The following is a 25022-nucleotide window of genomic DNA, read 5'->3' as shown; positions in this document are numbered from 1 at the left end:
ATTTTCTTTACCAGCACACAGATTCATGAGGGGAAGATGTGATGTATCAAATCATCTCATAAACAAGTCATCTAAATATTTGATATAATATATATATTTCTTAGTTCAACCATAATTGACAAGATGATATTATCGATTGTGTTCATATATTAATAGTAAATATATTTTTTATTTTGTTACAAAAATTTTAGGGTATTTATTGAACTTTTAAAAGTTTAGAGGCATTTTCAACACAAAACATTAATGATTTTCATCCAAAACTAACGATAAAGATATTTTTTTAATTTAATTTAGAAATTTAAAGGTACTTTTGAAACTTTTAAAAATTCAAAAGTATTTTTGACACGAGGTACAAAGTTAGTACATTTAGTTTTTAAAGTTTTAAAAGGTATCTTTTTAGTCTTTAAATTGTTAAGAATATGTTTAAAAGGTGATTAAGTATTTTTTTTTTTTTTTAATTTTAAATATTGAGATGACATTTTGAATTGGAAAAAGTAATTAAACATGAAGAGCTAATGAGAGTGGAGGAAGAAGACAGAGTTTTAAGTAAAACCAAACTTTGTGAGTGGACAATGCTTTAAGTTAAGCAAAGTTCAATCTCACAAAGGAAGAAAAAGAAAAGGGCATTCAAAGCTTAATTTACAAGATTTTGTTAATTTCCTAAAGATAACTAAAAAGGATGAAGAATATAAAATTGCAAGTGAATTATCATCAAAAGGGTAATCTTCAAAGAATCTGACCCTTTCATTCAATTCAAAAGAAAAATTATTATGACTAAAAATGATTGATATCCAATGAAAGGTAGCCTATATATACTCCATTATTTCACCATTCTTCTTCAATATCTTCAATTCCAAAGAGAAAAAATGGCTATGAAGATCCCCACCATTGATTTCAATCAGCTCACTGGAGACAACAAGGCTAATGCCCTCTCTGTCCTTCATGAAGCTTGCCAAAATTGGGGCTTTTTTTTAGTAAGTTCTTTCTCTTTAGAACTCTCATCAATATTCCTTATGATAATTGTCTATATTTAGATTTTTTTTTTTTATTGTCAGTATTGAGCTCCAACCACACATAATTTTATCTTTATTTGCCTACATACTTTACTACTATTCTAACTTTTTTAACAAATGTTTGTAGCAATGAGTAGAGTTGTAAAGTCATGGAATTCACAGTGTAAAGAGTTAATAAAACATAAAATTGATGTTTTTTTAGTAGTAAAACCCACAACCTCCTTAATCAAACAAAGAGTGGAGTTCACAACTCTACGATTCCTGACTCCGTACTTCCCAACTCTTTAGCCCAAACACCTCCAAAAATAACTTCACTCTCGAATAAAAGACCATGATGTTTTAAATTGTGACACATTCATATTTTTAAGTTGTTATTCTCTTCCCTTTTTGGGGTGTGATATTTAATATTTTATTATGAAAAATCTAATAACTAGAAAAGAAAAATTTAGATAAATCCAATTATTCAAATGGATGGTTTTTGGATTGGAATAGGTCAAAAAAAAAATTAATTTTTTTTTTAAGGAATTATTAATGGTTTATTTGAGTGGTATTGGTTTGTGCAGGTAGAGAACCATGGGATTGAAGAGAGGGTGTTGGAGAAGGTGAAATTTTTGGTAAATAAACATTATGACGATAATATGAAAGAAGAGTTTTATAATTCAGATGTGGCCAAAAATTTAGGCAAAATGGCATTAACAAATGTGGATTGGGAAAGCACCTTCTTCATTTGCCATAAACCAACCTCAAACCTCTCACATTTTACCAACATCTCACAACATCTTTGGTAAGTTTGTGCTTATTTTACGTATCTTTTATATTACTATTCGATCTGAGTTTGATTTAATTTTTTAAATATTTAATTTTATAAATAAATCATTTAAATAATGGAATAAAATCTCATTTCACTTTACAATTTTTAGATTTATTTTGTTTAAACTTTTAAAATATCCATTTTGAAATCAATGTTTTAGTTAATCACCTTTCAAAAAATATGTTTAAGAAAGTATATCTCCATCACTTTGCTATTATTTTACCCAATATTTTCCGTCTCAACATCCACTTTTTTCCCCGAAACAGTCTCAATATCCACCTGGTCGAGAACATGTAACTACAATTAATATATATTTAAAATTATTTTCATATATTGAATTAATATTAATAATTCAATTTCAATTTATATAATAAAAATTTTCTTTTCAAAAAAACTATTTTTAAAATTGGTTGAAGAATTATCAGTAAAAAAAATAATAAAATTAAATAAAACTAAAATCAATATATATATAAGTAATTGTATTACAAATAACCAATATATATATATATATTAAAGTTAATAATAAGTTCAAGTTGATTTTGGTTATATTAGGTGAACCTATGAACCAACCCAACCCATACAATTTTCATTTATTTAAATTCAACTATAAAATTTTCATTTATTTAAACTCAACTCAACCTAAATGAATTAATAACTCAACCCAAAGATTGGATTGGGTTGATAAGTTTTTTTAGTTTTTTTTTTAACACCCCTAGCTTTAGCCAATTTTGGGTTAGAATGGGATACGTTATTCTTTTATTTTTGTTTTTAGTTTTTAGAAAAAGAAGTTTAAACCGAACCATTGCAACATTAATTAAAAAAAAGGTTAAATTATAAAAAATGTTCCTTGAACTCTATACTTTAGGTTAGATTTATCTCTAAACTTTTAAAAGTTTAAAAAATATCTTTGAACTTAAAAAAAAAAAAAAAAAAAAAAAAAAAAAAAAAAGCTATAAAACACCTTCATCATTAATTTTAGAGGAACATTGTTAAAATTTTATTTAAATAATATCTCTAAACTTTCAAATGTTTCAAAAATATCATTAAATTAAAAAAAAAAAAAAGTTAAAAAATACCCTGACGGTTAAAGTTTTATTTATAAAAGAAAAAAACGTAAATACCTAATTATAAAAATAACTCAAAAAAATAATATTAAGTAAAATATTTAGATTATATTTTGCAAAAGAACTAAAAATTAAAAAAAAAATGTGGAAAAATGAACAGCAAAGCAATGGAAGAAGAGTACATTCCCGAAGTAATAAAGATAGCAGAGAAGCTTGCAGAGCTAATGTCCGAAAATTTGGGCCTACAGAAAGCCCACATTAAGCAACTATTCAACGGAACCAACGGCCCATCCGTTGGAACAAAAGTTGCGAAATACCCAGAATGCCCTCGCCCGGAGCTGGTCAGAGGCCTCCGGGAGCACACCGATGCCGGCGGAATCATCCTCCTCCTCCAAGACGATCAAGTCCCTGGCCTGGAGTTCCAAATTGACGGCGGATGGTTCAAAATCCCGCCGTCCAAAAACAACGCCATTTTCGTCAACATCGGCGACCAAATCGAGGTGCTCAGCAATGGCAAATACAAGAGCATTTTGCACCGCGTTTTGGCGGAGAAAGACGGCAGCAGGCTCTCCATTGCTACGTTTTATAATCCGGCGACGGATGCCTTGATTTCTCCGGCGCCGGAGCTTCTTTACCCTGGCGGCTACCGGTTTGGGGATTATTTGAAGTTTTATAACACTACGAAATTTGGGGATAAAGAGAGGAGGTTTTCAGACTTTATGAAGAAAATGTGACTGGTGTGAGTGTCACGTGCGGGTTTGTTCTTTTAATTTTTATTTTTCAAATAAATAATGTTGAATTGAAACCTTGAAGCGAGAAGGATGAAGAGAGACCAGGGAGATATTGTATCAACAAAATAAAGATTAAATTATAAAAAATATCTTTGAACTTTATAATTGTAAACAAAAATTCATAATTTTTATTTAGGACTTAGTTTAAAGCTTCACACAAATAATAAATAATATAAGTAAATTGCATACAGAAAGAATCAAACCTAGCCAATTGAAAAGGACGCTCGAGCATCTTTGTAAATAGTAATTTTGATAACTAAAATAACTTTATTTTATATTAATGTAAAATACATTGAAGTAGTGGAGGCTCGAGTTCTAGGTTTATGATAAATTTCCCATATGATTATAAAAACAAATCTAAACACTTAGGAAAAGTAACATTTGTATATTTAAAACAATCGATCATGTTTAATGTAATAGGATGAGAGTAATTGTGGTATTTTGGTCCCATCTTAATAAATCAAACTTATCATAATTCTAGTCGGATATACTACGAAAATTAGGACAAAATAGAGTTTCTCATCGACAAAATAACAATAATAATAAATGTTAGACAAGTTAGAACTCTCATTATTTAGAAGTTTGACGACTTCGATTGAATTTATTTCCATCACCACATATTGGTCTTATCCATTTCAAACTGCTAATATGTTCTTTAAGCCATCAACAATGAGTTTTTCTTCTAAGACTTTGACAGACCAACTAGAAGATACAAGGATGCACCACACCTCCAAGACATCACCCATATCAATAATTTCGACTAAGCTTTCATAAGTAAATCAACTTGTGGAACTACCTTTAGAAACCGATGATGCATCAATTCTTATACACTTAGACTTCTTTAAGTGTTGAATAAATAAAATACATGATTAGAATATAAATCCACCTCGAGATGTTGCAGGTCGAGGACTCCTTCTCCTTCCCCTTCTTCAAACTCCAATTCGTATTATTTACGCAATTATTGTTTTTAAAGGAAATCTTAACTGAGAATCCAAATTGCTTCGCTTGTGGGCTCTTAAAGTTTTAATTGATAAAATTATAAGTTTTATATATGCTTTTTCAAACAAATATAATTACAGAAATTCAAGATTTAAATATATCTAATTATTAGTTAAAGATTTTAATGGATACCATCTTCAAGTTTAAGGGTATAAACTAATATATATATATATATATATAATTGTGAATGTGCATAAACTTATTGTTTTTATCGCACTTCAAATTTTACTTCTAAACTAGCTAAACCGTATAATCTTTCCACTTACGTTTTTAATTTCGTCAAAATTGTATCGTAGACTTATGCAAGTGATAAATTTTGTCCATTCTATAACTTTACCAAAAATCACAAATTTTAGCAACAAAGTTATCTTGATGTTGTTTTTCTTATTCCCATTAATTATACACCCTATATATTTTTATAATTTATTTAATGCATATGAAAACACCATTTTTAACATATATATTTCCCATTAATTATACACCCTATATATTTTTATAATTTATTTAGTGCATATGAAAACACCATTTTTAACACACTCATATATATGTGTATGTATGTATATGGGTGACAAAATTGCATTTGCTGTTTTAGTTTAAGAATTAAATTACAACAAATGTAAAATATGAATAAATTTAGAAGTTTGTGTGAAAATTGATATATGTTATCGAGATAAAAAATTCTCCCACATAAATTCTAGGTTCATAAACTAAAATAAGACAAATGATTATTTTTAATGTCAAAATATAAGCTTGGGATTGTTGAAATTTATAAACTAAATGTCCTGTATTATTCTTTAAAAAAAATTAAAATAAAAAAACAAGTTGTGATAGGAAGTAAGTTGGTGTTCGATAAAATTTAATCTAAAAAAAATAAAATATTCGATAAATAAATACCAAATTATTGCAACTTAACTATAATAGCTGCAATGTCTAATATTTCAATAATGCTTCAATAAAAAATTTAAATTGATATAATTATTAGTATGAAATTTCAATTCTAACCATTTGTACTAAAATTTAAATTTATATCCATTAGAGAAATTAATTTATAAAAAAGTTAATTTTACTAGACTCTTCTAAAAATTGGGAAAATGAATAAGCTTATAAAAATAAATATTAAAACTTTACTTTATAAGCTTATTTATAAAAAAGGGGAAAATAAATAGAAACAAAAATAAATGAGCTTCAAAATTGGGAAAATGGGATCTTTGGTAGTTGAGAATAAAGTGAGGGAGTTTGGGCACATGGGTTCCATTTTGTACCTACCCCTGAATGAATAAACTTTCAAAGTTCTAACTAACAAACCAAGTAGTAAAAGAAGAAATTGCCTTTTTTAAATGTTTCTCTTTTGTTTTATGCTCTGCCAAACACAATATAATGATCTGTCTTTAATGTTTAACAAATAAATTTCAAAGGATAACAATGATGAATCTCAAACATCATAAGAGCTATTTGAGAAGATTAGAACCTAATTAGATAATTGGGAATGGGGAATCAGATGAGCATTGAAATGTGTGAGATATCGAGCGCATGATAGAAATGGGATCGTGAAGCTTGAAGACGGTGAAAAAAGTGGATTGGATTGAAAATTGTGAGAATGGAATGAGTAATATTACAAATTGAACCCAAAACGGTCAATCCAAGCAAAACAAATAGCCTCCTAAGGTAATTTGGAGAATGTTTTTAAAAGTTGCTAATATGAGTATGGTTCAATTTATGGGTGTTTGTGGGTTGGATTGAAACATTTTTTAGATTTGATTCAATGATCCAATGGTAAGTTTATTTAATTTAAACAATATTTATTGCTTAAATTAAATAATGAACCTAACCCAATTCAATTATTTGAGTTAGATTGATTTGGTTTACTCATGTTTTTCATTTAAATTTTTATTCTAAAAAGAAATGAAATATTTATAAGAAAAAAATATTTAACTATTTTCAAATATTACATTAAAATTTTTAACAACTCAATTTCAATTTACGTTATGAAAAATTTCTTTTATGGTGTGTTAAAAAAATTATCTTGAGGAGTTGTTGGAGAATAAATAATAAAATAAATAAATGTATATATAGTTGTATCAAAGGCAAAAAAAAAAAAAATAATAAATATATAATAAGTCTGGGTTGGTTTGAGTTGATTTGATCTATTTCAAATAAATCCATGAACCAATTGACCCATAAAATTTCATATATTTGAACCAAACTTATCTTGAACGGTACGAGATAGGTGGATTGATCGAATTCCTCAAATCTCGTTGTTATAATCAAGTTTTTTTTTTTCAAATACCTCTAACTGAATTAGCATAAGACAGACTCTTAACCTTAAGATCAAAGGTATAGTAAAATATTATGACATATGAAAAGCGTCTTTTAATAGAATTAATAAACTTAGATTTGAAATTCTGTACACAAAAAAGAGAAGAAAGGAAAGAATTGAATTGGGAAAAGCGTCATGGGCTTTAATTCTTTCCTTTATTTTACCCTTTGAATGGTTGGAAAAATGCATCATGTTACGGTGTAGAAAAAAAGCTCCTAAAGTTTGCTTTTTCGGATAAAAAAAGAAAAAGAAAATTCTATTCTGTACCCAAAATAATAATAATAACAATAATAATAATACTATCTACCTTTTACTTTGCTTAAACATTTTTGGTTAAAAATCACTATGGATCCCTGAAATTTTACAAAGTAACAATTTGATTTTTGAACTTTTAAAAGTAACGATTTAGTTCTTGAACTTTCTAATTTTTATCAATTTGTTCTTTCTCTTCAAATTTCTGTTAACTTGTATACGGAAGTGTGAGATGGCGCCACGTGTCATCTTATCTGTAAAAAAATAAAGGTCACATATAATATATTACAGAAAAGGAAAACGACGCGGATTAGATAGAGAAAAAAAAGCTACTTAGATTTCTTCTCTTCGCATTCTCGTATGCACATCTTCTTCCTTCTACTTTTATTATGCAATATTCTTGAAAAATATAAAGAGAAGTACGATTTGCAATCAGCGCCTGAATTTGTCGAGGTTAGTTTGAAACTTTCTCAATCCTTTATTGTGTTCTTGAAAATTTTGGAAGTAAGTTTTCTAGGGTTTGGTCGAGTACAAATTTCAATACCATTAGTCCACCTCGTTTTAGAAGATCCATGTAGGCCAAAGAAGTTAAGGAGAGAATTTGATAAACCACGAAAAGATACTGCAATCAGTAAGAGACATATTTCTATGAAGTGCAGTAAATGTAATCAATATGGTCACAACAAAAGGAGGTGCAAAGAGACAATTACAAAAATAGACTTTCACAAATTAGTATAGTATTTCTTTGGCCTTATTTTTTTTTTGTTAATTAATTATAGTCATGGGAACTATGAAATTAGTTTTGTAATGGATGTGAAAATTGATTACTACTGAATTAGTTTTGTAATGTCTATGAAACTAGTTTTTTAATGCTGGTAAAATTACTTTGAATTGAAAATTCAATTCTCTAACCTTTCAATAGTGTCTCAATTTTCATTTTCTCATTATGATAAGGTCATGATTATTTCAACAATCACACAAATATTTTGGTGGTAATTAAGTTGTTAAAAAATTGAAAGATTTTAATTTGCATCAATCATATGTAAAAGAAAATTCAATATCGTCAAATACTTTTCAAATTAATGTAAAATTCAATCTTTCCAAAAACTACAAATTTATCATAGATACAAATGAATCAATAGTCCAAATAAATTACAAAACAATCGTCCATCTAATTCTTTTCTTCAATATTATGGAGCTTCCCTTCCAAATCGAATTAGATGAAATTGGAGAGGCAACAAACTTTCGCATTTCCCTCCAATTGCTTCTTCTACATCAAGTATGAAGATTATTAAACCATACGATGCAACAAGGGATAAAGAACAATTTCAACCAACTATGCATTAAATCAGCAAACAAAATTAATCTAGAAAATAACTAGATTACGGTAGAATTATAAATGATTTAAAATGAAAACGAAAAAAGAAAAAAGATTAACACAAGTAGTTTTCTAAATTTTTTTTTTTTTAAAAAAAAAAAAGTGAAAAGGAAAGGGGAAAATATGGATGGAAAATTTTTAGAGAAAAAAAAACTCATATTCAATTGAAAATAAAACTAACCTCAAACAATCCTAGAGATCAAATTTTTAGTCATAAGTTTTGATAAGTTTATCGACAGCTAGAATAATGAATAGAATGCAATCCAAAGAAATTTTAAAGCTTTCTTTTTTAAAAAAAAAAAAAAAAAAAAAAAAAAAAAAAAAAAAAAACAAAACAAAACAAAACAAAAATTGGATTTGATTGAAATGAAACCAAACCCTAAAAAACCCACTTCCAAAAAACACACACACAAAAAAAAGAGAAAATTCGAAGTAACCTCAAAAAATCCAAGTAGGTGCCAATTGAAGATTGTATATTTCTTTCATTTTCGAAGAATATAGGATAAAAGAGAAGAAAAATCACATGAAAGAACCTTTGAATGCAATGAGAAGATATCTTTTTTTTTTTCTCTAACTAATCCACACATTTTTCTTCTCTAATACATTATATGCGGCCTTTATTTTTCACAAAGTAGGATGACACGTGGTACCATCTCACATTTTCGTTTGCAAGTTAACAAAAATTTTAATAGAAAGACTAAATTGGTACCAATTAGAAAGTTTAGAGACTAAATCGTTACTTTTGAAAGTTTAAAGACAACTCTTTACTTTTGTAAAAGTTTGAGGACCAATAGTGATTTTTAACCCATGCGAATACAATATTCTAAGTTATCACCCTACTTCTAATTTTCATTTAATATTTTTAGTTTATAGTCTAAAAGTAGTTTAATCTTTACTAAAGCTTGTTTCCATCCAACCCTCTAAATTTCTTTTCTAGAAGTAGACCAACAAAGTTAAAGGATGTTATATTGAAATATTTGAATATTTTTACAACAAATTATTTTTATTTCCGTGATTTAATTTTAGTTTAGAAGAGAGAGAAAAAATTAATTTCAATCATAAACTAAATAAAGATAGATGCAACCATTACCTTGGGGTCATTTAATATCCCATAATTAAGTATGTCGGTAAATAAAAAATCTGAAAATAAGATGATTGAGAATAAAAAAAAATTGTATTTAGTTGTACATAGGAATGTTATTAAAATTACAAATTAACTTTGTATTTTATTTATAAAATTAATCATGAATACCTCTATAAAATTTTGATAGAGTAATTGATAAACAATAAATTAAATTCAAAGTTTTGAACAAAATTAATTATTTAACTATCAAATAATAATATTAATTAAATTATTAATTATAAATGTTTGTAAAATGAGTAATTTATAATTAAAGTTACCCGATTACATAACCTGATATATCAATTTGATGATTTTATGTAAATATGATGTATTAATTAATAAAATAATCAAAATAAGTTTTGAAAAATAAATACAAAAATTTGTATTAAGAAATAATGAATTATAATTAATCAATGATAAAATAATAATAATATTAAAAAATAATCTCATAAAATATTAATCATCGATAATTAATTAACTACATATATAATTTATTAATAAACTAATAGTATTATTGTATTGTTTCTTTACGATTTATTATATAATTAATTTATTATTTTTTTAATCTGAAGTAGCTAAATTCAAATATTATAATTTAAATGTTAATATAATTCTCTAAATTATAAATGTAATATTTATATATTAATTAATTTTAATAATATAAAATAAAAAATAAATTCATGAATTAAAAGGGGAAAAAGATAGGACATCAAGAAAACCTACATGTTTTTGGATAAGTATCATCCATGAGTATAAAGAATGCATGAGAATAATTTATTCTCATGTATAAAGCTTCAAAATTTGTACCAAACATGAAGACGTGTATCCCTTATCCATTCGCATCATTATTCCCATCTTAATTCCCTCAATCCAAACACTCCAAGTTTATGTGATCACCAATAGGGTTGGCAAAAATCCCGGCGGGAATGGTCCCCGCCCCGAATCCCCGATCAGGGACGGGGAGGGTATCCCCGCCCAATCCCCATATCCGTCCTCGATTAAAATTTTTATTTTTTAATATATATATATATATATACACGAGGATGGGTCCTGCGAGGACCTATTTCCCCAACGAGGATAGGGAAAATACCCCCGTGGGGACAGGGATGGGGAGTCCCCCTGCCCCACCCCAACCCCATTGTCAACCCTAATCACCAATATGATATGTTGAATTTGAATTTTGAAACTTTTAATTAGATTAGTTTAACTATAAACTTAAGTAATTGTTGGCATACTCATTTTAACACACCCTAACTCTTTAGTTCCAATAAAATATATTTTTTGAAAAAAGTTTAACTAATATACAAAATGAAATAATAAATAAAAATTCACAAATCTCAATTTTTACCAACATTGCATCAAATTTATTTCACTGTTACCCTTAAATTTTTGGAACATCCTATTTTTATGTTTTTCCTTCCAAGTAATTCAGTAGATTTCCAAAAGATTTGAAAATTTAAATATATATTTTGCTGCATTAATTGGTGAATTATTTTTCTCCTTAATGATTTTCATGAACTAGAATGATAATGGGTTTGATTTTGTCTCAAGAATCAAAACAAACCAATAGATTTTACCAAAAGTATAAACTTTAAAAAAAATTTAGTGTAAATATTTTTAAGTATTTTTTAATAAAAAGACTCCAAAAAATATAACTTTAAAATTTTCCATTCTCTTTTTCCTTTTATATATATTTTAACAAATAAACTATTGAATAACTTTACTAAAATTCATAATTTTTTTTTAAAAAAAATTAGCTCAAATTCCATTTCTTAATTTTTATTAAATTTTGTATTGTACGTATGTTTTGCAATCCATTGAGAAGTGCATAATAAAACTTTTATTTAAGAAAAAAAATATATTTGAAGTAAAACTTATTAGAAGATTAAACATTGCAACACTTGAGTTGAGATACAGTCTAATAGAATTAAAAAGTTTTAAAGTCAAAGTTATTATTATTATTATTCCCAAAAGAAATTAGAGTGGCACGTGGTGCACGCTATAACTTAGGGCAATGTGAGATTTGCCACAAACAAGGTTGAAACACCTAGAAACGACGTGTCGTTCCACTCTCAACCCCTTTTGGTTAACAATCATGACGACATAACTTTCTTCACACTAGAAGGCTAAGGAAGAGAGAAGGCTCTGTGAGTGAAGGGGGAAAGAAAAAAAACAAAACCGATTAGGCATTGCAAAATTCCCTCTTCAAATCTCGAATTCCATGGGTTTAAGCAACAACATCACCGCAATTCTCAATTTCTTGGCCCTCCTTTGCTCCATCCCCATAATCGGCGCCGGAATTTGGCTGGCTTCAAAGCCTGACAACGAATGCATCCATTTTTTCCGGTGGCCGGTGGTTCTCCTCGGCGTCTTAATCCTCCTCGTCTCTTTAGCCGGATTCATCGGCGCCTATTGGAATAGACAAGGTCTTCTCGCTTTTTACCTCTTCTGTATGGCTCTTCTGATCGCCCTCTTGATCGTCCTCCTCGTTTTCACCTTCGTCGTTACTCGCCCCGACGGAAGCTACACCGTCATGGGCCGAGGATTCAAAGAGTACAGGCTCGACGGATTCTCGTCGTGGCTCAAAAATCATCTCACAAATTCTAGAAATTGGCCGAAGATTAGGACGTGTTTGGCGGAATCTGATGTTTGTCCAAAGCTTAATCAGAGATATTTCGCCGCCGATCAGTTTTTCGCAGCGGACATTTCGCCGCTCCAGGTCAGTGCATTAATTTCAGGATCGAAATATATATGATTTTTATCATTTTCTTTGTAATTTTATTGTTTGGATTAATGAATTCGAGAGGAAGAAGATGAAGATTCATTGGCGTTTGGGAGAGAGGTTTCGTATAAATCGGGGGTTTTTTTTTCCTCTCTGATACACGTTTTTGGCTTTTCGAACCGCAATCGTGGCCCCTGGGTCAGTTGTTCGAACTTTACACAAGTAAAAGTAAAAGATATTATAAATTTTTAGGTTAAATTAAAGTTAAGTTTCTGAACTTTATAATTTAAACTTTTGTGTTTATAGGTTTCTAGTTTAATTCTTTTAGCTAATCGCATTCGTTAGCACTTTTAAATATAATTAAGTGTATACTCTGAAGTACCCTTTTCTAAAGAATTACAAATATAATAAAATTTATAAGATAGGCTATAGATTTTTACTATGATATGATCTATCATTGATAAATCTTTACTGACGATATCTTTCGAAGTCTATACTAATAGACTTCGAAAGTAAATTTTGCTATATTATTATAAATACTTTAGATCTGATTGTTATATTTACAGTTATTCCATAATTTTTTTTATGATTAAATTTTTTTTAAATAAATTAATATATATGTGTAATGTTTAATGAAATATCACATTTAAAAAATCGTAAATTTTAAAATAAAATTAATACCTCGGACTAATAATTCAGAAATTAGAACCTGAAATCTCATTCGATTATGAGAAAATAAAGTGCTAAATTTTGTAATGAAATATCACATTTAAAAAATCGTAAATTTTAAAATAAAATTAATACCTCGGACTAATAATTCAGAAATTAGAACCTGAAATCTCATTCGATTATGAGAAAATAAAGTGCTAAATTTTGTAATTCAGCACAAAAACTTATGTTTATTATTAATAAAATAGTATAAGTTTTGCCTAAAAGAATTAGGCTGAGTGGTATTTGCATAAACATTCATCCCTAAAGGTCTAAACTTCAAATTAGACTGGTCAAATAAAAATTAATTTTAAAGCAATGAGGAAGGCTAATTATAATTAGGTTTTAAATTCATAAGAATTAAAGTTGAATATTTCATATAAAGAAATCAAATTAGAATAAGCTTCAAGTGTGTATGTATATATTTTCCTTAATGTTTGGTCGGGTGGTTTTCTCATTTCACAGACTTTTTCCGTATTTGATAAAGAAATAAAATTGTAATTTTGAAGATTTTGGAGCTTTATTTTTTTTATGGCTTTGGATTTATTTATTTATTTATCATTCTCTCGAAAAGGATTTTTCACCCATCTCTATCATTTCCTTCAGCAGTGGCATGTGACTTTGTTGACATTGGGCATTCCAAGTCCCAACGACTTTTGGGGTCTAGAATAATCCTTTATTTAATGATAAGATTTTTCTACAATTGTTTTTTTTTTCTTTTCTTTTTTAAAATAGTGTTTTAATTCGGTAAATTTGTAATGGCACTGACCAATTTCAACACTTGAAATGAAAGACTACCTAATTGAGTTTTTATATCAATAAAGTGTAAAATGCAGATGATAGAGTGTAATAAAAACTTCCACATTTATTAAAATTTCAAAGAAACTATAGGTAATCATTTTATGAGAAAATGACCTTAAAATAGATCTCCTATTATGGTTGAATTATTGAAATAATAGATTTAAGACAGACAAAGAGTAAAGGTTGAAAGGGGTGTATATGAGTTGGTTTGGTTGTGTTTTGGGTATTTTTTTTGGATCAACCTGAAAATTCAGGTTAGTTAGATTGATAACCCAAAACACCCAAATAAAGTCTCCAATTTAACCCTTAAAATTTGAATTGGATTAGGTTGTCGGATTATAATTATTTTTTATTAATTTAAAATATGTAAATTTATCTACAACACATGGGTAATAACTAAAATCCCATAAAATTCAAAAGTTAAATATCAAATATCTATAATATTTATTCCAAAATTTAACAAAGGCATAAACATCATACCAACTTTAAAAGAAAAATATTAAAAATTCATAAATTCACCCATTCAAAGTACTCGAACTTTATATATATATAATTTGGATTGAGTTGGGTCAACCTAAATTTGTTTTCAGGAAATTGGAAACCTAACCCAACCCGACAAAAAATAAAAAAAGTTTAATCCAACCCAAAAATAAAACAAATCCAACTTGACTCTTACAGTTTGGATTAGATAGTCCATATTGTTTGGATTATCGGGTCATTTGAACACCTTCTAATGTTGAGGAAGATTGATATAAAGTGCTTTTCAACAAATAGAACTATATCATATAGTCTTTAGAGAATTTCAAGGGTGTATTTATCCTATCTACATGGAATATTCTTCATTTTTAATGTTTTGTTCTGTATTTACCGAGCAAGAATATAGAATCATTCTCTTTTTCTCTGTTCTCTCTTTTTCATGTGTTCATTTTGTTGGAGCTAAGCCACATACTAGGACAAAGAAGGGACCCAAATTTATGTAGATTTTGGGGAAAAAAGGTGAATCAGGATTAGCTAATAAAATCTGGTGCAATCTCCCTTTTTAATTCATAACCCAACAATAATAAAGTAGACAGCTAAGATTTTATTGGGGACCCTTTTTGATTCCAAACTGATTGATCATATTCAAAATGGTTAAGATTGACACACAATATGGTTGGAAGTGGGTGCCAGCTAATCAGTCCATTATGACTAATTGTTTAACTGCAAATTGGTCTCTACCATCAAAACTTTCCAACTCTACCTTTCTTCTTTTACACTCACTCTTGACTCTACCAAACAATCGAACTCAATTAGTCGCATCATCAAGCGTTGGGTCGTCCATCTCGTATCATGTTTTTATGGGTCATAAGTTTGAATTCCTTACCCAAAAGTTAAAAGATGAGGTTGAATTTTAAAACTTCCTTCTTAATAGTTAATGTTGGAATGTGACCAAAGTCATCACATTTATTAGATAAGAGGAAAATCTATAATATATAAGGACAACTTGAAACTTTTTGAGTGAAACCAAAAGTAAAGTCATGGGAACTTGTATCCAACGTGGACAATACCATATTATTGTGGAGATATTTAGAAGGCCGTTATCCCATCCCTCTTAATCAAGATTTTCAATCTTTATTAAACAATAGTGATGTCTTACCTCACCGGTAGTAGGTCAAATCTCCTTTCTCCTTATAGTGTAATGTTGAAAGGTAAAAGACAGACAAGTGACTTAAGGTTGGAACTTAAAATTTGTAGTCTGGTTTTTTGTTTATAGTTCTTGAAAATTAGGGTATGTTTGGATTACATTTTTAAGTGTTTAATTTAAAAAAAAATAAGTCATTCTGAAAGAAATTAAAGTATTTGGCAACTACTCAAAATAGCTTTTCAAGTGTATTTTTATCCATTTTTATCGAAAGTGTTTAGATAAAAATGAGTTTTTTTAAAGCACTTTTTTCTTAAATCAATTCAAACGGGTTCTTAAAGTTATGTACATGACTTCTACTCATTGCTGTCTTTGGTTTGTTCTATACTTTTATGAGTGTTTCCAAAATCCATTGTTATAGGAATTTGGCTATAATTCAAACGGTCAGTTAGGAAATATGAAAACCATGTCTATGAATAAAGATTTTGTATGAAAACGAGCACAATTTTCAATCACTAAAAACAAAAAAACAAAAACAAAATGATTATTTAAAAGAGCTGCCGTACCTTTGGTTTTTACTCTCTGTGTGTGCGCGCAGTCAGGGTGCTGTAAACCTCCAACAGCTTGTGGATATAACTTTGTGAACCCAACACTGTGGCTGAACCCTGGTGATCCAATGGCTGACCCAGACTGCTATATTTGGAGCAATGACCAAACCCAGTTGTGCTACAATTGCAACTCTTGCAAGGCTGGGCTCTTGGGAAATCTCAGAAGAGAATGGAGGAAAGCTAATGTGGTTCTCATTGTCACTGTGGTGGTACTCATTTGGGTTTATGTAATCGGCTGTAGCGCCTTCAAGAATGCACAGACGGAGGACCTCTTTCGTCGTTACAAACAGGGATGGATCTGATCTTGTTTGTATCTCCAAACACGACCTCACTTTCGTCGGCTTTTCAACTCTGTTTAGGATGCCTTACTTCACCTGTGTATATTCTTTGTGTTCTTTTCATATCTAGAAATTAATCACCAAGTTTGTAGAGTTTGCGTAGACAGCAGAACCAAGTTCTGGAATCACTTCTCTAAATGTTTATTAATTGTCTGTGCCTCAGATAAGAATAAAATTTTAGTGATTTTTACATTACATCTCACATATCTTAGATTTTTGTTTGAAGCTTAGTTTACAAGTAATAATATGTAGTTCATACTGCAGATTCTTTATTGATCACTCCAACCATGGCAGGCTTCTTCTCCCAAATTAGCCAGTTTAGTTTAGACTGCAGCACAAATTAGTTTCAGTTCAGCAGGCTCAACTTCCCGGTGTACTTTCAAGCTGCGATAACTTTCTCGAGTACACGATATACATGGGATCTGACCGTCCAGGGTTGGGAGATATATCCACTGCCTAAATGAGAAGTTGCAGAAAATAATTTCAAGCATGGGACAACAGTTAGCTGAAGAGGTTCAAATATCTCAAAGGGTTTCCTATACCTGAGGAGGTCCAAATCCACCCGCGTAATGGAAATACGACCCGACAATCATAATATGATCAGCGTCTCCAGTTGAAGTCCATATAGAGATTGCTTTCGTGAAAAAACAGCGGTTCGAAAAGCTGGTTAACAAAGTAATCAACGAAGTGAGAAGTCATCGAGATTGGGAGACAATACAGATTTTAGGCTTCTATGTAATATCACCTCATAATGGCAAGGCCACCAGGTTTAAGAACTCGGCTCATTTCCTTGAAAACGCTTAGAGGCTTTGTTAAGTAATCGACGCTGACCTGCAAGACGAGTTACATTCTGGTTTTGGTGTCCTCTTCTATGCCAACTAGAAAATTGTTGGAAAAAGATTCATGAATAGTTCTAGTTCGGAGGTAGAACATACTACGTTGGTGATCACATCAAAGGAATCATCTTCAAATGGGAGTTTAGGATTCACATTCAAGTCTTGCACAATGTACTCTGTCAAAACCTGAAGGAAGAAAAATGACAGGAAGCATAAATCCTGTGGCAGTTTAAACGCCGATTGTTTATCAGAATGAATATGAAGGAAGAGTGAAAAAAACCGGATTGCGTTTGAGCTCTTCTTCATTCATTCCCATCCCAACAACTCTTTCTTGCTTGTATCCGGCTGGAAAATGACTGACCTACATTCAAAGCCCACAAGGGGGAGATCATTGAATATTTTTACAAATTGACCTAAAAAATGCCTCCGAAATTTGACTTGACTTCTCATGACGAGTTTTTGCAACTCTTGTTCCATGTTGTCTCTTGTTGCTCTGGCTTACTATATTCCTTATCACTCTCGGTCCTACTTTTCGCCTTCGCTCTTGCTCTTTCTCCAATGGCAACTTCCAACACAACTCTTGTTGTGATAGGCAATTAGAGAGAGAGAGAGAGAGCGAATGGAAAAATTGAGGAGCGAGAGCAAGAGGGAAAGTAGGGAGCGAGAGCACAAGAATAAAAAAATTCGAAAAAAAGGTTCCTCGACGCTAACAAAGAATTTGAAAAACTTATTTTGAAAACAATAGTTAGAATACATTTCGGACACAAGTTTGTAGGGATATGATTAACTTCCCTCTTTACATAATTCATGAAGATAACAAAAGAGAATTGAGAAACTTCCAGCTCAAGAAATGGGGCTTACCCAACTACTGCACATATCCAACATGCTAACTCCAGGTGTATTGTTTGGAGGAAAAACCTCAGAGTAGAATTTGGTGAGTGCAGCAATGGCTGGATCATCAATGTGGGTGACAAAGCGTGGGGATTCATAGAAATACGAATCTGGTGTTCTGAAAAATGGTTGTGGTTCGTTCATATGCATTCATCAAGGTCTCATGAGAATCAAAATCCAGAGCGAGTGAAAAGAATGAAGATTGCTCAAGTTCAGAGTTCTTACTCGTCAAATCGCTGAAAGTCCTCCTCCCTGAATGGAAATTGCTCTGGCCACTCAACGTTCTTCAAAATCTTCAGAGAGAGAGAGAATTGAAAGAAATTTGAAACGAAAATTGAGCAAAAGTCACGGAATCAAGAAACTCAGAAGAAAAATTCACCTGATAACTCAAATTTAAGAAACCCACAAAATGTAATGTGGATTTCCTGTTGGAAATTCGAACTAAACGAAAACTCTGGTTACTCTCTAGTCATTCCATTGGAAATGGAAATTGGTACATCCTCGAATTAGCATTTTCAATTTACTGAAAAAACGAATTGCGGAATTCTCCTCATACATACAAGAAAATTGAAAATGAAGTTAAAATATTACCTCTTCGACAGCATTTTTCTGTCTCGCAGAGGCAACGAAGGATTTGGCGCCGACCGGTGAACCGGACATATTCATGAACTGAGCCCAGAAAGATATTCCGAGGCCTAAAATCAAACGCCGCCGTGGTTTTCCTCCGGGGCTCCACCGTTTAAGGCTATTCGCCGCACTGTTCGCGGACAAGACGGCGGAAGGAGCGCCTGAAGGAATCGAAAGCCGCCGGTGGAAATTGAGGCCGATCCGGCTGGCCATTTCCCCCCCCAATTTAAGCTAACACGTTACTGTAGAGGATTGGGAACAATAAATCGAGGAGGGAAATGGAAACGACGCCGTTTTAAAGTTCGATCCGTGAACACTGAGCAGTGATGTGCATGGATTTACGTGGCCTTCCTCTGGGTCAGATGTTTTGCTCTAATTCCCTAAATTTCCCCCAAGATATATTAAAATATAATAATATTTAACTTATAACAACTAATTTAAAACAACACTGTAATTATTTATAATTAACAAGATCGTCAAAGTATAGCTCTGCAAACATGTCCCACATTTGTTTCAAATAGCAAAAACCACCCCCTTATGGTTTATACCTTCAAACTTCCTTTTGTTTAATAAGAATTATACTCGAAGGATTTAAATCCTTAATAGAAGCGAATGAACGTCTTGTATCAGTGATTTCAATTTGGATAGAATTTAAAACAGAGAAATTAGCATAAGGATAAACAAAATTATAAAGTTGTTGGGTGCAAATTTATATTTAAAACGGTCCATTGATTATTTTTAAAAATGGTCTGTTGATTAATTTTTAAAACGGTCCGTTGATTAATTTTAAGACGGTCCATTTCGATGTTGAAGGCCTATAAAAGGTAAGGCCTTCAGCAGTTCGTGAGACACAAAATTCATTTTCTAAATTCCCACTTCAATTTCCTCTCCTTCTCCATCTTAGCTTTCCGAGCAGTGAGTTTAAAAAGGGTGTACGTTCCGATCGATAACGGTACATTTCCAATCGGTTTTAATTTGGTTGTTTTATCCTGGGACGACGTGGCAATTTTTAGACCTGTTTGCACACTTGGGCAGAGCCACGAAACGTCTTAAAGAGAGCGAGCTCCACGACTCAGCCTATAACGAGTTTCTGTTTTGCAGGTTTTGCTCTTCGCTTGACCGCTTTGCCTTGACGGTTTACAGTTCGTCGTTTTGAGGGCCCTGCTATTTCCAACAATTTTAAGACGTTTCAACATTATCAATGGCCCTCGGTAGTAATAATGAGATATCTGACCTCAACCATCCATTCCGCTTCGAATGAGTGAACTTCAAGTGGTGGAAGCAAAAGATGCTGTTCTTCCTCACCGTCAAGAAAGTTGTCGAAGCTTGTACCAGCGCTAAGCCGGTCGTCCCCTTAGAAAAACCAACTGAACAACAGATAAAAGAAGCTGCTAACTGGGAGGAGAAAGACTTTCTATGTAAGAATTTCATTTTAAATGATTTGACTGATGATTTGTATGACTACTATAGTACAATGAAGACAATGAAGGAGGTCTGGGATGCCCTGCAAAAAAAGTATGACCCCGAGGAGGCTGGGTTGAAGAAATATGCGGTTAGCCGTTATCTCAAGTTCCAGATGAAAGATGACAAATCCGTGGAGGCCCAATCTCATGAACTTCAGAAGATAGCCCACGAGATAATTACTAAAGATATGCCTCTAGACGAATAATTCCAAGTTTTTGTTATTATTGATAAACTGTCCCCCTTGTGGAAGGACTTTAAGAACACTTTGAGGCATAAGACCAAGGAGTTCTCCTTGGAGAGTCTTATAACCCGGCTAAGGATCAAGGAGGAAGCTCGGAAGCAGGACCAGAGGGAGGATGTGAACACAGTACCTAGGAAACCCGCCTCTGTCGTGGTAAAACATGACCAAAAACCTAAAGGAACAAAGAGGAAAGGTCAAAACCGTGGCTCCAGCAACCAGAACCAACAGAAAAAACAGAAGCCCCCTTCAGAAGAAACGGTACAGTTCCTCTGCTTTAATTGTAATAAACTTGGGCACATACATGGCTAGGAACTATAGGAATAGGCGTCGTCCTGTTGGTCAGGTGAACCTGACAGAAGAACCGTTAGTCGCCATGATCATAGAAGTAAATGTGATCGGTGGTTGTGAAGGGTGGTGGATAGACATTGGCGCGACGTGCCATGTCTGTCATGACCTTAGTCTATTTAAAACTTATACTGAAACTAAGGATAAGAATATTCTGTTGGGAGATCACCACTCCAAGAAAGTTGTTGGAACCGGTAAGGTGTAACTGAAGTTTACCTCTGGGAAGACTCTCACGTTGAAGGACGTTCTGCACACTCTAGAGATTCAAAAGAATTTGGTTTCGGGTTATCTCCTCAAGAAAGCCGGGTTTACTCAAACTATAGGGGCAGACCTATATACCCTTACCAAAAATAATGTATTTGCAGGGAAAGGGTATACAACTGAGAGAATGTTTAAATTAAATCTAGACCTTAATAAAATGAAATCTTCTGTGTATATGTTGTGTTCTATGAATATTTGGCATGCTAGACTCTGTCATGTGAATAAGAATTTAATTAGTAACAAAATTAGGCTGGAAATGATACCTAAGTTATCCACAAATGATTTTGATAAATGCGAGTATTGTAGTCAGGCTAAAATTACTAAAACTCCGCATAAATATGTACTTAGGAATTCCGAGCCTCTAGATTTGATTCATTCTGATGCCTGTGAATTTGATGGCATATTGATTAGGAACAGTAAAAGATATTTCATTACTTTTATTGACGACTGCTCTGATTTTACTTTTGTATACCTGCTGAAAAAAAAAAGTGATGTTTTTTATGCCTTCAAACTTCTTGTTTCTGAAATAGAGAATCAATTTAATAGAAAAGTTAAAAGACTTTGTAGTGATAAGGGAACCAAATATGACTCGGACAGTTTTAATGAATTCTTTAACTCACATGGAATAATACACAAAAAGATCACGCCTTATTCTTCTAAAATGAACGGAAAAGCTGAAAGGAAAAATAGAACTTTAGTTGAGCTAGTAGTTGCTATTTTACTTAGTTTAGGAGTCACATCTTATTGGTGGGGTGAAATCATTCTTACCGTGTGTTATGTCCTAAATAGAATCCCGAAATCTAAAAATAAAACTTCACCTTACGAAATTCTCAAGAATAAGAAACCAAACTTGTCCTACTTTAGAACATGAGGTTGTCTAGCCTTTGTAAGGATTCCTGACCCAAAAAGGAGAAAGTTGGCTAGTAGATCTTACGAGTGTGTCTTTATAGGTTATGCCTTAAATAGTAATTCCTACAAGTTCTATGATCTAGTGAACCAAGTGATCATTGAGTCAAATGATGCCGACTTCTTTAAAGATAGGTTTCCTTTTAAATCAAGGAATAGTAGGGGTTCTGGTTCAAGTGGTATAATCCTAGATAGAAATCCTAACCCTAGAGAGGAAACTGACCTAGAACCTAGAAGAAGCAAAAGAGCTAGAATTGCCAAATATTTTGGAAATGACTTCCTGACCTACAATGTAGAAGAAGACCCTAAAGATCTAAGAGTTGCCCTGTCCTCGGTAGATGCCAACCTATGGCAAGAAGCCATAAATGATGAGATGGACTCACTTGAGTCAAATAGGACTTGGCACTTAGTAGATCTACCCCCAGAATATAAGGCAATAGGGTGCAAATAGATTTTAAGGAGGAAACTTAGACCTGATGGGACCGTCAACAAATTTAAAGCCAGGTTAGTAGCGAAAGGCTTTATATAGAGAGAAAACGTAGATTTCTTTGACACCTTCTCCCCTGTCACTAGAATTACATTTATTTGTGTCCTATTCTCTCTCGCTGCCCTTTATAACCTAGTAGTACATCAGATGGATGTAAAAACCACTTTCCTAAACGGTGAACTTGAACAAGAGATTTACACGGAACAACCTGAGGGTTTTGTTGTCCATGGTCAAGAAAATAAGGTGTATAAATTAGACAAATCTCTCTATGGACTAAAACAAGCTCCTAAGCAATGACATGAAAAATTTGACAACCTTATCCTATCTAAAGGTTTCAAGGTCAATGAAAGTGACAAATGCATCTACCATAAGTTTGAAATAACCTCTCACTATCTTGTGTCTATATGTAGATGATTTATTGATCTTTGGATCGAACTTGCACTTCATAAATGATGTAAAATCAATATTGAGTGCGAACTTCGATATGAAAGACTTAGGAGAAGCTAGTGTATTCTTAGGCATAAAAGTAAATAGGTCTGAAAAAGGAATTTCTTTAGATCAATCTCATTATATAGAAAAGATTCTAAAGAAATATAATTACTTTGAGTGTAAACCAACCTGTACTCCTTATGACCCTAGTGTCAAGTTGTTCAAGAACACTGGTGACAGTGTTAATCAATCCGAGTATGCGAGCATCATAAACAGTCTTAGATACGCTGCCGACTGCATTAGGCCTGACATAGCTTTTGCTATAGGACTACTTTACAGGTTTACAAGCAGACCTAGTAAAGAGCATTGGAATGTTATAGAAAGGGTCATGAAATACTTAAAGAAAATCCAAAACCTAGGATTACATTATCAAAAGTTTCCCGTTGTCCTAGAAGGGTTCAACGATGATGATTGGAACTCTCTTTCGGATGATTCAAAGGCAACGAGTGGCTATGTCTTTAATATAGTTAGCAGAGTTATCTCTTGGAAGTCCAAGAAGCAGACTATTTTAGCCCAATCTATGATGGAGTCAGAAATGATAGCATTAGCGACAGCTAATGAAGAAGCAGGCTGGCTTAGAAGTCTGCTATCAGAGATTCCCTTATGGGAAAAGTCAATACCAGCCATATTGATCCATTGCGATAGTACTGCAGGATCGCAAAAGTTTAGAACCGTTACTACAACGGAAAGAGACGTCAAATACGTCGTAGGCACAGTACCATTAGAGAGTTTCTCACTACTGGTGCAGTTAGAGTGGATCACATACGGACTGATGAAAATTTGGCAGATCCTTTAACGAAAGGACTAGCTAGAGAAAAGTTTTTCGGAACCTCAGAAAAGATAGGACTCATGCCTATCGAAAAATGAATCACAGTGAGGAAAACCCAACCTGTAGACTAGAGATCCCAAGAAATAGGTTCAACGGGTAATAATTGATCACGAGTGATATATAGTGAATCATGCTAAACCAAACACAGAGTTCCATTCCTATGACTTAAAGTCGGAGCATGATATCCTGAAGCGTAAGAAAGGTTGAACTCAGTTCTTAATGAGATCTATACTTGATGACAAATAGGGTACCCAGCTACAAGAGTACCCTTAATAGACTCACCTATGTGAATGTTGAAGTGAGGGCCACTTCCTATGGAGTGTTTAGGCAAACTCTCTAGAGCATTCACTAAACAGGGATTCACGTGCTAGGCCTTAAAAGCACGGACTTTCGTACTACACCCTAATAACACTCTGTGTGAGATGCTGTTAGAGATAGAGTTCAAAACCAAGGGTTACTCTAGTATATTCTGAATCATCTATACTATGTAAAGGTTCAAGTCGTAAGACACATTTGCTTATGCACAGTGTTATATAGACTGAAACTGCTCAATGAAAATCTTTCCTCTCTTCTCGTTTTGTTTAAATTTCTAAGTGGGGGATTGTTGGGTGCAAATTTATATTTAAAACGGTCCATTAATTATATTTAAAATGGTCAATTGATTATATTTAAAACGCTCCATTGATTATTTTTAAAAACGGTCCATTGATTATTTTTAAAACGGTCCATTGATTAATTTTAAAACGGTCCGTTTCGATGCTAAAGGTCTATAAAAGGTGAGGCCTTCAGTAGTTCGTGAGGCATAGAATTCATTTTCTAAATTCCCACTTCAATTTCCTCTCCTTCTCCATCTTAGCTTTCCGAGAAGTGAGTTTAGAAAGGGTGTACGTTCCGATCGGTAACGCTGCATTTCCGATCGATTTTCATTTAGCTGTTTTATCCTGGGGACAACGTGACAATTTTAAGACCTGTCTGCATACTTGGGCAGAGCCACGAAACGTCTTAAAAAGAGTGAGCTCTGCGACTCAGCCTATAATGAGTTTCTGTTTTGCAGGTTTTGTTCTTCGCTTGACCACCGTGCCTTGACGGTTTACAGTTCG

At 32.0% G+C, this 25022-nt stretch overlaps 3 protein-coding genes across 3 annotated transcripts; 2 read left to right on the top strand and 1 right to left on the bottom strand.

Annotated features, from left to right (window-relative positions):
- Positions 1–821: 821 nt before the first annotated feature.
- Positions 822–3779, top strand: LOC120080149 (1-aminocyclopropane-1-carboxylate oxidase 1). The gene is made up of 3 exons (XM_039034716.1): positions 822–974; positions 1577–1797; positions 3049–3779. The coding sequence occupies exons 1-3, from the start codon at positions 867–869 to the stop codon at positions 3620–3622; spliced, it is 903 nt and encodes a 300-aa protein (XP_038890644.1). The 5' UTR covers positions 822–866; the 3' UTR covers positions 3623–3779.
- Positions 3780–11786: 8007 nt separating this feature from the next.
- LOC120079985 (tetraspanin-2-like) lies at positions 11787–16741 on the top strand. The gene is made up of 2 exons (XM_039034495.1): positions 11787–12467; positions 16199–16741. The coding sequence occupies exons 1-2, from the start codon at positions 11970–11972 to the stop codon at positions 16508–16510; spliced, it is 810 nt and encodes a 269-aa protein (XP_038890423.1). The 5' UTR covers positions 11787–11969; the 3' UTR covers positions 16511–16741.
- LOC120079984 lies at positions 16664–19162 on the bottom strand. Its single transcript, XM_039034494.1, has 8 exons — positions 18865–19162; positions 18499–18566; positions 18244–18391; positions 17663–17743; positions 17482–17568; positions 17292–17377; positions 17089–17209; positions 16664–17002 (listed from the first exon to the last, which is right to left on the bottom strand). The coding sequence occupies exons 1-8, from the start codon at positions 19111–19113 to the stop codon at positions 16907–16909; spliced, it is 936 nt and encodes a 311-aa protein (XP_038890422.1). The 5' UTR covers positions 19114–19162; the 3' UTR covers positions 16664–16906.
- Positions 19163–25022: the final 5860 nt, after the last annotated feature.

This window comes from Benincasa hispida, chromosome 6 (genome assembly GCF_009727055.1).
Source record: "Benincasa hispida cultivar B227 chromosome 6, ASM972705v1, whole genome shotgun sequence".
Classification (NCBI taxonomy): Eukaryota; Viridiplantae; Streptophyta; class Magnoliopsida; order Cucurbitales; family Cucurbitaceae; genus Benincasa; species Benincasa hispida.
Note: the sequence above shows the minus strand (reverse complement) of the source record. Positions and strands in the feature narration are given on the sequence as shown.

Excerpts from the sequence above, each read along its gene's own strand:
- LOC120080149 (XM_039034716.1), top strand. The coding sequence starts at position 867 with ATGGCTATGAAGATCCCCACCATTGATTTCAATCAGCTCACTGGAGAC. Across the intron at positions 975-1,576 it reads AAAATTGGGGCTTTTTTTTA|GTAGAGAACCATGGGATTGA; the intron begins GTAAGTTCTTTC and ends TGGTTTGTGCAG. Across the intron at positions 1,798-3,048 it reads AACATCTCACAACATCTTTG|CAAAGCAATGGAAGAAGAGT; the intron begins GTAAGTTTGTGC and ends AAAAATGAACAG.
- LOC120079985 (XM_039034495.1), top strand. The coding sequence starts at position 11,970 with ATGGGTTTAAGCAACAACATCACCGCAATTCTCAATTTCTTGGCCCTC. Across the intron at positions 12,468-16,198 it reads CGGACATTTCGCCGCTCCAG|TCAGGGTGCTGTAAACCTCC; the intron begins GTCAGTGCATTA and ends GTGTGCGCGCAG.
- LOC120079984 (XM_039034494.1), bottom strand. The coding sequence starts at position 19,113 with ATGGCCAGCCGGATCGGCCTCAATTTCCACCGGCGGCTTTCGATTCCT. Across the intron at positions 17,569-17,662 it reads AAGAGCTCAAACGCAATCCG|GTTTTGACAGAGTACATTGT; the intron begins GTTTTTTTCACT and ends TTCTTCCTTCAG. Across the intron at positions 17,210-17,291 it reads GGTGGCCTTGCCATTATGAG|CTTTTCGAACCGCTGTTTTT; the intron begins GTGATATTACAT and ends TTTGTTAACCAG.